The sequence below is a fragment of the Artibeus jamaicensis genome, unplaced genomic scaffold, assembly GCF_021234435.1.
Source record: "Artibeus jamaicensis isolate MK-2021 breed Jamaican fruit bat unplaced genomic scaffold, CSHL_Jam_final contig_391, whole genome shotgun sequence".
NCBI classification, from domain to species: domain Eukaryota; kingdom Metazoa; phylum Chordata; class Mammalia; order Chiroptera; family Phyllostomidae; genus Artibeus; species Artibeus jamaicensis.
The window spans coordinates 18,932,148-18,946,707 of record NW_026521814.1 but is presented as its reverse complement, the minus strand read 5'-3'; the positions used below and the strand labels follow the sequence as shown (position 1 = coordinate 18,946,707).

Here is a 14,560-nt window from a genome sequence, read left to right as displayed (position 1 = left end):
GGCCTTTTCTGAGTTTTAGCTTTAAATTTTTATTGGTTTTTATTTGGAACACATATCTTTTTCTTCTTTTTACTTGACTGTGTTAGTTTCTATGGATTAGATAAAACAGCCACTTCTCTGTCTGGAAGGAATGGTGTAGGAGATGAACTTCATTGTTCAGTTCTACCGTACTTCTTGGCGACCTCTCAAACTTTTGTGATTGTCTAAGAACCACTTTGTGTTTTTAATTGGTTCCCAGTAGTTGAGGCAGTGCCAAAATCTGTCATTGTCCCTAAGGGAGGAGCTCAATCAGCACTTAGATACAAGCTGACAGGAAGGCATACCCTCAGGCAGCAACTTTAAAAGTATGCAGATACCCCTGTTGGAGGAAGAGTGGGAGATCGCCAGTCTTGAGCTTTTTATTTGCTGCAGTCCTGTGACACCAGCAAATGTAATAGCACCAGGTGATCAAACCGCTTTGGCAGCCACAAGAGCTGGGATGCTAGATGTCTGCAAGACTTCTTCTGGAAAGTACAACCTCATGTGAGGCAGAGGGACAACACAAAGAGCTCTATCCTCTGTTCCCAGGAAGTACGGCAGTCATTTTCTAGATACGTTAAATCAGAAGCCAAACCCTCAAGTTGAAGCCTTTAAGATCGCAAATAGGCCTCTCACAAGAAACACTGGGTGCATTCCAGTACGCTGCCTTTGCACTGGATGTGTGGGTGGGAGTGGGTTAAGCCAGGGTGAGCCCATGTAAGCCTGTTGACAATTGTTTTAGTTTGCTATAAAGTGTGTCGGTCTCATGGACACAGGTCCTGTTGCCTTTCAAAGCTGGATGTTCAGGTCAAAGTCTTAAAAGTCAGGACACCAGAAGTAAGACCCAAACCTTTTGCCCCTCTGACAAACTAGGTTGAATTTTGTTCTAGTTGCATCACTGCACCCGGGGTGGGGTTTAATGAAACATCCTGTCTCCGTCTCTCCTACCCAGTTCATTGTGGGGTTTTTACTGTTCACCTGATGTGCAGAAGTCCCTCAGCTAGTTTCTGGATTTCCTTCAGAGAGAACTGTTCTGTACCAGGCTACAGATTTTGTGTGTTCATGAGAGGAGGTGAGTTCAAGAACCTCCTTGTGTTGCCATCTTGTACTGGAACTTATTCATTCTTTAAAGAAAAAACAAAAAATTTTTTTTTTTTTTTTACCTATTCAAATAAAATGTCTGGAATAGCAGTTGTTTAATGAAGAGTTCTCCATCATGGAACTTTTTTTCCCCTGGAGGACATCAGCACAGACCTTTTCGAATGACTACTAAATACCAGAACAGCAGGCTACTAAATAATACAGTCCTGGACTCATCAGTGATACAAGCCCGTTTGGCATCAGCCTCAGCCATAATTTAGGTTGGTTACCACTTATTAGGTACATCTAACAAGAGGGTTGGGGGCAGCATGAGTGCAGATATATCCTTTGACATAAAAATAAATAACTTGAGCCCCAGCATTTTTTACATACAATCAATAACACATTTAAACTTGAGCTGGGTAGCTGACCTAAATTTTTGTTATTACTCATTTTGAAAACAAGTTTATTCACAAGAAGTATTGGGGTATATTTAAGTTTTGGTCTATGAGTAAAGTATATACTACCAGAAATATTATTAAGATTCTTTTTCCTCTTCAGAATCAATTTTTTCCTTTAGGTATTACAGAAAGTTTAATATGCATTTGGTTAATTGAACCTTTGTATTACTTCTTAACTGTCATGATGGGCTGAATATATGTATAATTTAAGACATTTATCTGACTTTGTTCATACATATAAGGATTAAAACTAGACTATTTACAAAAATTCTGTTAAAATGGTTTGAAAAAATACTAAAACTTTCCCTCATTAAAAACTTCCCCATACTAAGCAGCTTTGTAAATGTGTCTGATAAGAGATAATGTAGTAACTCTTTTTGGATGAGTGTACTTCAAAGACAATTTCTGCTTTGCATACTGTCAGCAAACAAAAAAACAATTTAAAGAAAACTTTGACAATATAAGAGTCATTATACAATAATTATTTCATTTTATTTTTTCTTCATCTTAATCACATACTTTAAGTAAAAAAGATAGGAAAGATGTTCAATAAAAACTGGGAAACTGAGATAGGCAAGCAGCATTAATGCCAAAAACAAGTTCCAAATCGTTTCACATAACCACACAACCAAATGCATCTAATCTGCACACACAGCGGCCCGACAACACGCACCCTGCTCTGCGAGAGACTCGCGGTGTCACCTGAGGCCACCCACACGCAAAACGGTGCTGTGCTGCCGGGGGTGCTTGGCACTCTCTGAGGTGCTCCGCTGCACCAGTGCGGCCATTCAAACCTTTAACTCTGTCAGCTGTTTTTTAATTAACCAACGTTCTGCTGCTATGATCAAAGAAAATAGCCTCTTGTTATATATTACTAATACAATACATATTAACATCACTCCCAGGTAGCACTGGCCTCAGAGCTGATTCCACAGGTATATACTTAGGCCAAATTATAGGGTATATAATTTTATTACTTTATGCACTGCTTGAGATGTTTTTCAATTAAATTTGGAGTTACAGGTAGTAGTACACAGTCACTTATATACTTGCTTATAGATTCGGGGTCAGAACTGTGAGTGACATGAACTTGGGAGATGGGGCCGATGCCTTCACTTCCATTCGCACTCTCCTCAGGGTCCAGCACACTGGTATTCATGTAACTGGTACAGTAACTCAGTCAGTTTTTATGAGGACTTCCTTAGTCATTCCATTTTGGGATTCTTATAGAAACAAGCTAACTTAAAGAATTTTCTAGGCTTTGAAAATTTAATAAATAAAAGGCACTTGCCATTACTGATCATAATTCAACAAGGTTAAATTAAGGCTCAAAGTGGAGATTCTTCTGTATGTGCCTACTGTGTAAAATGAAATCTAAGATAAGGAGGTAAGAAATACACTAAAAATAATATGGGAGAGATGATAAAGAATAGGGTTACACTTGAAAATAAAAAATCTACTTTTTCTATAGATTGTAGTTGTAAATATTTATAAGGAAACAGGGAAAGAGGTAAAGTGGTATTAAAAAAATAAACAAAACTCTTCCAATATAATAGAGCATAATCCTAAAAGGTTTTTGGAAAAACTGAGTATTTTTTTAAATTCACAGACCTCTTTAGATTTATACTGGGGTTTTTACCATCCCATACACCCTAAATTATACCTAACACTGTTTTGTTTAAAGGCAAGGAAACACTATTTGGATTGAGTCTGAACAACTGAGAAACTAAAAGGTCTCATCCTTAGATTTATATACTTAATTTTCTTAGAAAAATAACTTGTTATTGTGCCAATATTTATCTGAACATGGCAGCCTCCAACAGTCAATTAATAATTGGAACAACCACAGTATCATTGTGACTTACAGGGAAACAAAACCGCAAAGTCCTTTTTCCTATTGGAATAATGAAGAGATTAGTAAAACTAATAGTCAACAACTATGAATAAAAGGCAAATGTAAACAAAAGAGACACATCAAAAGAGTCCAGAGGGCAAAACCATAAATATTAGAAAGATGCTTCAAAGTTGCTTATTATCACAGAGAAAATTTTTATGAAAAACACTCAGAAAATAAATTAAGACATATCTTTAAAACATAGAACTCTAAATACTTGATATATTTGGGATACTCTACAGTGTTCTGTTAATTTTTATACATATTTTCCCCTGCAGATATTTCTGAATGCTGCAATAATCTATAGAATGTGTTTACTTACTGTAAAAATTGTTTTCTCAATTGTGAAAAATTAAAATCAATTATTCAACCTTTAAGTAAAGAAAGAAAATGAAGATCACTAGAATACATCATGAAAATAGGATATCTATTTATTTTGCCACATCATGTTTTTTAAATGAAATATATGATTAGAGAATCAATTTAAAGAACTGTTAGAAGAACAGGTGGCTGCAAACCGAGTTCTCCCTTTTCAGGCTAGTCACGCACTTTAAGTGATGAAGTTCACACTGTACAACTTAGGCACGTCCTGGCAGAGGCTCCTGTGCAAGCCAGCCAGCCCAGACACCATTTCCAGTAGTCAGCAACTTATGGCCTGAGGACTGAATGTGGCCTGAGGCCTATTAGTGGATGGCCCTCAGCTAAGAACGGTTTGTACATTTTTCAAAGGGTTGAGAAACAAAACAAAACAAAAAAACAAAACAAAACACAAAAGAGCCATATGTGACCAAGAACTGCATATGGTCTACAAAGCCTAAAATATTTATGATCTGACCCTTAACAGAAAAGGCTTGCAGACCCTTCATTCATACCAATGTTGTATAGACTTTCGATGGTGCAATTACACGTCCAATATAATGTTCTTCTATTCCCACCACGAATGTAGTAACAGTCTAAAATGATGTCTTCTGATGTCACCACTCGTCAAAATTTCATTTTTTCTTCATCTTCAACATTATTAAAGCTCATCCTTCAATAGTAATGTAAAAGTAATTGAAAAAGAACCATGAGTTTATAATATTAAAACAAGGCAAAAAACAATAATATAAACTAACCAAAGTTTTACCTTCTCAAAAACAATTACTTTCTGTTCTTATATAATGGATTACACACAAAAAAATGCACCTTGCCTCCCTATGACAACATTTGAGACAAGGATATCAGATGGTTCTTACTTGCCCCTGACAGACACTACCAATTAGTTTTATGCTTTCAAGGTTGTATTTTGATGTGCTCTTTAACTAAATTTCAGTGAAGATATTCTGATTTATGAGTAACAGTGTTTTCTATTTCAAATGTTTAACGAGATAAAAGCCGCAATTTAAAAAATGAGTTGAAAAAATACAGCTAAACAAACTATCAGAAAAACATTTTTTGTTTACTGAAACCAAGAAAATAAACATCCCTAATCCTTTCCCTAACTTTTAGATTTGGATACAACACAATTCTGGAAGCAGGCTTTAAAGCTTTCTGTATCGGGTCCTGCAAGGACTAATGACTTCAGGCCCTTCTGGGGCTGTGCTGTTCTTTTGTCCTTTCAACTCACAGGAAAAGAATCCAAGAAACCTCCAGGTGATTGTATCAAATTCTGGTCAGAAAGCACTCTAGCATTCACGGACTCTTTGGTCTGAGTCTGTCCTATAATGACAGTGATTTAAACAAGACGAAAATAAACAGCCTTTCCAAAGAGTATGGAAAAAAGAGTTGCACTACTTGATAGGTTCAATCTCAAGGAGAGGCGCAGATGAACACAGGCTCCTATATCCTGACTATACCCAAGAACAAAAGACTATCTGTTATCCAAATGTGTCAAGAGGCTCCAGTATATTTATTCCTACTAAGCCCATGCTTTATACTTATATTTGAACAAAATTTAAATATTTCTCGCCATAGTCATGATTTCTTCTTAAATGGTTTTACTTGTCCAAATTTCTAAGCATTTCTGTGGTCTAGGTTATACTCTTGATTCTCATATTTTCCAAAGAAGAAATTTCCAACTACTTATTTTTTGAAGCTTCATTTTACCTGTTTATTGATATATATAAAATACAGAAGCATAAGTTTAGATGTTCGCCAAAGTCAGCTCTAGACTCAGTCCTTACCTTATTTCTCTTTCCATCTTTTTGGAGACTCTCCAATTTTTCATGTATGAAGTTAGCAATCTCTTTTGCATCTCTGGAATCTATTTGCTCTCCCCAGATATTTCTCTAAAATTAAAAACACTTTTCTTATAATTTTTTAAGTATCTAATTAAAACATGACATTTCTATCTAAGAAATTCAATTAAATAGTCCTTAAAGTTCCAAGTGTTCAAAACTGACATTTCTCCAAGGAAATCATACTACAAAAGCACAGTTAACTCTTATTTACCTGAAATAAATACTATGATACTGTTAATGGGGACATGTAAGTCAATCCCTTGGGGAAAATGTATTGCTAACTCAAAATGCCTCACAACATCTAAGCTGTGTAAGAGAAGATGTGCCCAGAGGACTCACCTCATTCTAATCTAATACAACCACTGGCACAAATAAAAACCATGACTAACTGTAGCAATGGAAAGCACTGTATATCCCTGGGTCTCATCTGCCCACAGCAGGGAGGTGGCTAAAGAGCTGGCATAGGAACAGATCAGTGTACCAAAGTCTTTCTTATTTGAGATCTGCAACCACCTGTTGCCTTCCTCATGAAGGGAACCCCACATTGGTATGTTAGGATTTTGTTTCTTTGTAAAGCTGCCCACCTTGGTTTGTATTTCTGTTTATTCCGATTGTTATTTTGCTTTGGCCCTCTCATCTGGCCTGGACTTCCGGATGCCATGCCTGTCTTTCAGTTTGGACTGGGATATTCCAGGTCCTAATCGGTCCTCTGGACTCTAGACACATGGTTAACATCATTTTCAAAGAGCTCCCTCTATGGCCTGATCATTTCTGTGACTGCTCATTAGACTGATATTTCCCCAACGTCATTTTACATGAAAAAGCCCCTGTTTAGCTCACTAATTTCTCAGTTGTTCTGAAAACTGGGAAGTAGAGGTAGTCATTTCAAGGGAAGAAAAGATTCAGGCTCAGGTATAATCTCCTCTCCCCTCAATTATATCTACCCTAGGCTGTCTTAACGTTGAGTTATTAGCCTCTTGGACTACTCAAAATCCTTCACCGAAAAATCCAGATGCCTTGCAATTCGAGATTTCTGAAATTCATCATTAATTTCTTTATTTAGCTCTATTTCAAAATTATTATAATTATCAACATAAGATCTTAATCTGATATTCTTTCTCAAAAAGTATATATTAAGATATTTGAAATTATTTCGTGTTTTATCAGAAAACATGAATACAGTACAAAATACATATTTATTCTACTTTCAAAAATGTCCTTCTTTTACTTGGGAAAACAGCAAAGGTCATGACTGCTTTCAGCCAGCAATCACATTGGCTGACAGACAGATGCTTGTGTATCAATAATCGTAGAAGTTATCCTCTGAATTGTAAGATCACTGGTAGATGTTAGTTTCTTGTTGGGGGAAAAAAATGTCATTGGCCCAAAAAAGGAATTATGACTGAACCAGGCGACCCTCACATTTACCTTGTGGCCTAAACCATCAATAAATAGTAACATTCAGGTGCTAAGGCTGCTGCAAAAGTACAATAGTATTACTATCCTTTCTTAGAAAAAATAATTCATTTTAAAGGTAATGTATGTTAATTCTGTAAAAAGTAGGAAATATAAAAGTTCATAGAAAGTAAGCACCTTGAATTCTATCACCCAGAGAAAACCACTATTATTATTTTGGTATGTCATTTGAGTAATTTTCCTGTTTGTGAGTAGAAAAATTTTAAGGTAATGGAGATCATTATCAACCACGGGACCAAAAAACTTTTAAAATTACACAGTGTGTATGTAAAAGGACCTTGTTTCAGTAATGTGCACTAAAATAATGACAAAGGGAGATGAAACTACAGAAAAGTGTTACTCAGACTACAAAATCTCTCGTGCTCGGCCTGCTGAAGGACAGGGGCACAGAGGAAAGACCTGTACGTACCTTCGCCCTTTCGTAGGGATAAAACTTAACCGTTGGGTAGGCTCTGATACCGGCTTCCTGGCATATTTGAGCATAAGCCTGACAGTCTACTTTTCCAGCTTTCACTTTTCCTTTAATCATCTGAAAAAAGAAAAATATGGTTTACTATTCTCTTTGGCATTAAGTATTTTGGCAACCACAGAGGTGATAACTAAAAATTTCCGATTTTTATAAACCTAAGGATTTGTTACTTTAAAAAAAGTCCAAGCAAATAAGATTGCTTCTGAATAAGACTGCTTCCAAATTCTTACTGGCTCTTTACATTCCTGTTTGTCCAGCACCACCTCTCCTAAAGCAAATAAACTCTTCCTTTGCCATACCAAGTAAACCGAGGAGCTTTACGCTAAATATCTGAACTTCTTCCTGGTAACCACGCCTTGTCCTGATGGCACAAACATCTCCAGTTCTGTCTGCATTCCCCTTGTAGAAGGCTGACTACTTCAGCTATACTCTCCAGTCCCCTCCCTGTCAGATCTCTCTCTCTTTTTTTTTTTTAACTTATGAATAATCACTTTGTTTTTTTAAATTTGAGTGGTTTAATATTTTTTAAAGTATATTGTATTGATTATATTATTACAGTTGTCCCACTTTTTTCTCCCCTTTATTCACCTCCTCCCTGCACCCCCCTCAGGTCCATGGGTCACACATACTAAGTTTTTTTGCTTCTCCATTTCCTACACTATTCTTAACATCCCCCGGTCCATTTTGTACCTACCATTTATGCTTCTTATCCCCGATACCTTTTCCCCATTCCCCCCCTTCCTGCTGGTGACCCTCCATGTGTCTACAGCCGTACCACCCTGAATGCGCCCGATCTTGTCTGATCTCAGAAGCTAAGCTGGGTTGGGCCTGGTTAGTACTGGGATGGGAGATCTCTCACTGTCTTTAGCATATACAAATACAGTCATAAAGGACTCCTCCCTAACTGCAGGTAAAGGGAGTAGGGAACACACAGATGAAGTGAAGCTTTTGGCTGTTCAGGTTAGGTAGGTGGTGGTGTCATCCCAGGCAGAGAAGGTGTTAGCTAAATTCTTAAATAACGAATAAAATCTACTGCAAAGATTAGAGTTACAAAAACAAAAGTTTTTAAAATTCAGAGGGAATATTTAAGAAAAATGAATATTGGAAATGTTGTAGCAAACTGTTAAAACATACATGTAACTACAACGGGTTTAGTAGCCAGACCAGACTCACCCTAGCCAAGAGCTCAAACTCGGGAGCGAAGTTTTGGCAGGGCCCACACCACGGAGCGTAGAAGTCAACCACCCAGTGCTGTTTCCCTTGTAAGACTTTTTCATTGAACGTCTGCGGTGTTAGATTTATGGATGCTTGAGGCAAAAATCTGTAGTGAGGAATTATTTTTCATTATACAAAACCAAAGCAAACTTCCAAAATATAAAACTGCAAAACTTTCTAAGTTAAAAATGACTTCAAAGAAAGAGAGTGTAATAAACCCCAACCTTATCTTCGTGAGTTCTAATTCTTTACTAAGTTTTTTAAAATGCTAGGACTTCACACAGCTGACAGCAAATTTAAGTACAGACATAAGAGGAAGGTCAATAGCATTACATCCATTTTATACGATGATGTATTTTCATTACTCACCCTAGGCCCCAGATTCTTAGGGAATAGGCATCCCTATTCCAGCCATTGTAACTACTGCAAAAAAAAAAAATTGAATTGTAAATAGTAGTTTTCATTATTAGCTATGTTCAGAAAATAATCTCACTGTAGCAACTTAGAATATTAAGTATAGCCCAATGACTTGAGCATCTCTCTTCTCAGATATAACTAGATACAAACACTACTTACATGGCTTCCCAAATAATATTTGTCACTAGTCTTAATGTGTTTGTGTGCTCCAGACTGACCTGTGTCTAGCTGCCTGCTGGACATCTACAAACCTGAGGTAATGATCTAGCTCACAATGTCCGAGGCTTTAGTTTCTGAACCTTTACTCTGGTTAGAACCATCTGTAAAATTCCTACCCACTTTTAAAAGCCATATCAAAAGCTACCTTACAAATGAAGTATTTCATGATTTCCCCCCTCACAGTTGTGATCCCTTACTCCTTCAAAATCCATGGCTCATTTTTATTTTTTAACTATTCAATATATTCTGCCTTGCTCTTTTTTCAGTGTTCTACCTGAAAAACCATGTGGCGTTGTGGAAAAATGGGCACTGAGACAGAAGTGGGTTCACACCCCACCTCCAAACCTCAGCCACTGTGACCTACGCTCTTTGATTTCTCTAGTAGGAAGGGCAATAATTTTTGTTTCTCAGGGTATGTGTGAGGACTAGTGGAAATAATGTAAGAAAAGATCTCGTACAGTGCCTGAAACTCATCAGGAACCTAGTAAATATTAGTTCCTTCTCTTCTTATTTCTTCCTTACTAGACTGTCAGCTTCATGAACAGCGGAACTGCTCAACTCTCTCTTCATCTCTGAAGTTCTCATTAGCATGATACCTTAAACAGGGGCTCCCCTAGAACATCTGTTGGGTTAGCATTTAGTCAGAATAACTTTTAAAATTTAACTGGGTAAATAAATGTTTGTAATCAGTGTCTTCAAATTTTAGACAATACTTACTGATATTGATAACCTTTACTTGATTTGGGGGGAAAAAATCTTATCTCAGGGTATCTCTGAACATTTTCTTCGGCACAAAAAGAATGATACTGTTGGCAGTCTATGCTGCCCACATTGATCAGTCCAGTTAATGCCTATAAAAGAAAAAGAGAGAGATAAAGAGGTCAAAGTGATAAGGATAAATTTACCTCCATAATTACTTCATAGATATTTGCAATAGAGAAACTGTCTCTGTGAGATGGTTACTGTATTATTTATCAGTGATTTTCATCAAATAAAGATGGCTAAGGGCATTACACATAATAGAACATAAACTGGAAATCTAACTTTGTCGTTACGAACTTACTGCAATTATTGCATGTTAAATAATTGATTTCATTTACCTATTACACAGTGAAAATAATATATTTCTAAAATTCAAAGTATTAAAATCAAGAACTAAGGAAGGTCTTTGCAATGCTATTTCAAAGACTGACTTTTTCAAATGGAGACATGGGGTGTGGGGAGTATTCTGATTCACATCTGAATTAAACATTTTTAATGAACAGAGCACAAAACTGTATTTAACTCAAATGTTCAGATATCAGCAATCACTTTAACTCATAGGTTTGTTAATATTTTTTAATCTTAGAAATAAATATAAAATATTTACTGCATTATTTAAATACATTCTGGTATTTAAATAATTTCTTTCCAGTCTTTCATGAGTTATATGACACTATTTCTATGTGAATTGAAATTAAAAAAATCTAACATGTTATAAATCAAGGCTTTTTTTTTTTTACTTTTAAGTCCTACATTTGTGAAAAAACTATACATTTAAGATCTAAAAATAAAGAAGCAGATACATTTCATTACAAAATAAAGGAGAACTGTGGGTCGACTTTGCAGAAATCTGGTTAAATACGTACAGAGCAGCTCATGAAAAGGGTCATCATTCTCTACACTCACCCAACAGACAGAAACTGAGCGGAATCTAAGTGCTATGATCAGAATTGTTATTAAGTAAGTAGTAATCTAGAGGTAGGCTTACTCATCTCAGTTTCAAAGTAATTCTGTTAAATAAACATCCTTAGTAAATGGTAAGATTTAAAATAAGCTAGTTCACTATACCCGGGCCATTCTTTTCCATTCTGGCATTAAAACTTGACATGGATGACACCACGGAGAATAGAAGTCAACCATCCAGACTTCATCATGTTTTCTTTGTTTAACTAGTTCACTGAAAGTAGCCGGTGTCAGGGAGATCACCGAAGGATTCCGAAGATCCTAAAGACAACACAGCTTTCATTGTAACAGATGTAAGCAAAAGAGTTTTTCACATATTCTTGGCAAATTATTGGTATCTGTCATTTAGAAAAAAATGTTTTTGAATGATAAAAAGATAGCTAAGGATATTTTAAAGAGAATCTATACTGAATTATTTTTAAAAGGAAGAAATAACCCCTAATTTATTGTTTGGATTTTGACTATCAGTCTTCTTAAATCAAGGTATATTTTGTTGCTATTTCTGTGTATCACTAAAATAAAGAGGCAACTTTATTTAAGATTATGAGTAGATGAGGCAAGATTTCCAAGAGCTGCCCGGATGTTTACATTAGCCATATTTAGTTCTGAAACCAATGAATGGCTGGAAATGACCCATTATGTAATTAATAATGGAAAGCCCTACGCATTTATTTTCCTGCCATTCTGACGGGAGATACTGCACAAAGTCTCTACAGATCACTTGTTCCAATGCTATTTTAACAAAGCTTTAGACTGTCACGATTGGGTAATAGTAAGGAAGATGTTAGCTTCATTGGGGAAAATAATCAAAACAGAAACTATTATTCTGGAGGAAGAGAGAGAGAAGAGTAGAACAGAATATAGAGTGGTCAGTACATAAATAATATGCTAAAATTTTTTATTCTTAGGAAGCCCCTGTTAGCTACTTTAGCCAAGCAAAATTATTAGCAGAAAAACAGAAGATGCTCTAGATACAGGGCACTTCTGGGTGAGTATAATCGCACAGGTGTGTCGAGCTGCCCAGGCTTGAAAGAGGCCCTCTGGGGGGGCTGGGTCGGGCTGCCCCCACACGTTTCCTGGATAATAATGGGCTTACTCCTGTCTCATCTATATGGGACCTAAAAGAAATAAGCTGTGGTGGTTCTATCTGAGAAAACACGGAGGGGAGTGGCAAAGCTTTATGAAAGATTGTTTCATGTATTTAATATAGTTGCGTCTACTAAGCACAAGGCACTGAACTAGGTAGTAAAACACAGATTTATTCTTAGTGTTTATAGTAAGTATATAATAAGAGTAAAACATAAAAAAATTTAAGTTTATTTTCTTGTTAGAGAATGTTTTGGCACAAAAAGAATAAATCCCATTATTAAACATGATTAAATATTTATACAAAGTGTACATATACACAGAAGGATCTATAGCCATGAATTTAACTTATGTTACCTCTGTGCTTCATAATACTATAGAATTAATTTAAAACACATTTGTGAGACAACTGTACTTGAACAGCAATAAAAAAACCTACCTCTATGAACTCCAGGATCTGTTCGGCAGAGTGATGTCCTTCATACTCGTGCACGCTGGACTGGTTGAACACCACTGTTGTTGGGTAAGCCTGGATGTTATACTGTTAAAAATAAAAAGACAAACTGACCATGATTTTATACATTTAACCTATTTGTTTCAAATTTATAACCAGCGTGACTTTATTTAAGTAACAGTAAGATTTAAAAAACCCATTGCTAAACTGCTGGTGACTGAAAAATTTTAGCCCGGCCAACTTTTGCAAAGAACATGGTACTGATGAAGACCTAACCCTTACTTAGAGGTACTCCACTGGTATAAAATCCACAGGCAGGAAACACAGAGAGGTGAGCACGGGCAGTTAAGGGCTCGGTGCCTTTTTACTCTTCAGAACTAACATGCACGAGGCTGTAAAGAACAGGCTAATTTCTATCATAAGTCATTTCTGATGCCCTAATAAATAGTCCAATTGTCTATTAGCTAGAAGAAAATCAAGAAAATAGAATAGCATGAATAAAGAAATATATTTACAATTAATGTGAACATAACTATACTTTAGGTTAAAGAATTATGAATCATGCCCTAAAAATGTGGCTGTTTTTTATTCTTCACATTCAAGATACCTTTTATGGTACAAAACACTACAATTTCCTCCTCAAAATTAACTGGAACTAAGGAAGCATTTCTTTAAAGTTTTAATTTTTATTTATTTTTTTAAAAGTTAAGAGATCTGTAGATTTGCTGTAGTTGAAATTTACATCTTTAAAGTTGACACATTTATTAGGAAAATGGAATCTTTGACTAGAATTAAAAAATAATTTTAGATTTATTTATTTTTAGACGGAGGGACCTGGCTCATACCCCAGACATGTGCCCTGACTGGGAATCAATCTCCCATCCCACTAAGCCGCATCAGTCAGGGCTCAAAAGTAATTTTAGAAAAAATGAAAACATTTGTCAGACTTTTGTAAAATGAGTGCAAATATCAATAATTCATTACATTAATAAAACACCAATTAAACAACATTTCAGAAGCGCTTGCTATGTGTCTAGCACTTTTTCAGCACTTCCGCATGTAGTTTGTTTCTCACAACAATGCTATTAAGCAGCTAAAATTACTAAGTCAACTTTGTAGATGAAGTAATTGAGGTCTTGACAGGCTAAGTGACTTGGCCGAGACCCACCAGTTAGTGAGTAGTGAATCCTGGCTTGTCCTGGGTGAACCAATGGCATAGTTTTATAACCTTGCATTTTACTTGGCTATTTAATAATTGAGATAAGTAGAAAAACTAGAAGAATTCAAATTAAGATATAAAATTACTGTATCTTTGCTTAGCATACAAGGAGTTCAAAACCAAAAGCCTATTTGTTTCATCTTAAACTTATTTTAATTTCAAAAGAAAATAGAGAATAATCTAACAAATACCCCCACATCCCTTCCCTAGATTTAAGGAGGATTAGCTTTTAGCCACACGGGCAGACTGTCCAAGGTCTCTTCCTAGATCTCATTTCCTGCCCTTCCTACACTAGGAGCAACCTGTAATGTTTGAGCATTTACAAGCTTTCTGTAATTTTACCATACTCTTTATACTGCCCTCAAACCTGCTTTTTTCCATTTTCCCTTGTTTTTGAGATTTACCCATGCTGGTAAAGAGATCAGGTTAAATACTCCACTGTGTGACTGGATAATTAACTTATCCATTTACCTGCTATTGTGAGATTTCTAAATTTTGTGTTAATTTGATTAGATGGGGAGGGTATAGGACTCTTTTGGTAGTTTGTCCTTTCTTGATGACTAGTTAAGTTGAACATTTTTCACATTTTGGGGTTTCCTCTTTTGCAA

General features: G+C 35.9%; 1 protein-coding gene across 1 annotated transcript in view; it reads right to left on the bottom strand.

Moving 5' to 3' along the window:
- Positions 1 to 2,066: 2,066 nt before the first annotated feature.
- The window catches only part of DNAJC10 (DnaJ heat shock protein family (Hsp40) member C10), a 44,546-nt gene continuing 32,052 nt past the window's right edge, over positions 2,067 to 14,560 (bottom strand). The window contains exons 16-23 of the mRNA XM_037131185.2: positions 12,719 to 12,820; positions 11,299 to 11,454; positions 10,186 to 10,319; positions 9,202 to 9,255; positions 8,791 to 8,938; positions 7,558 to 7,677; positions 5,616 to 5,720; positions 2,067 to 4,483 (exon numbers count right to left, since the gene is read on the bottom strand). Coding sequence (XP_036987080.2) covers positions 4,472 to 4,483; positions 5,616 to 5,720; positions 7,558 to 7,677; positions 8,791 to 8,938; positions 9,202 to 9,255; positions 10,186 to 10,319; positions 11,299 to 11,454; positions 12,719 to 12,820 — 831 coding nt within the window. The 3' untranslated portion in view covers positions 2,067 to 4,471. The remainder of the gene's footprint in view (positions 4,484 to 5,615; positions 5,721 to 7,557; positions 7,678 to 8,790; positions 8,939 to 9,201; positions 9,256 to 10,185; positions 10,320 to 11,298; positions 11,455 to 12,718; positions 12,821 to 14,560) is intronic.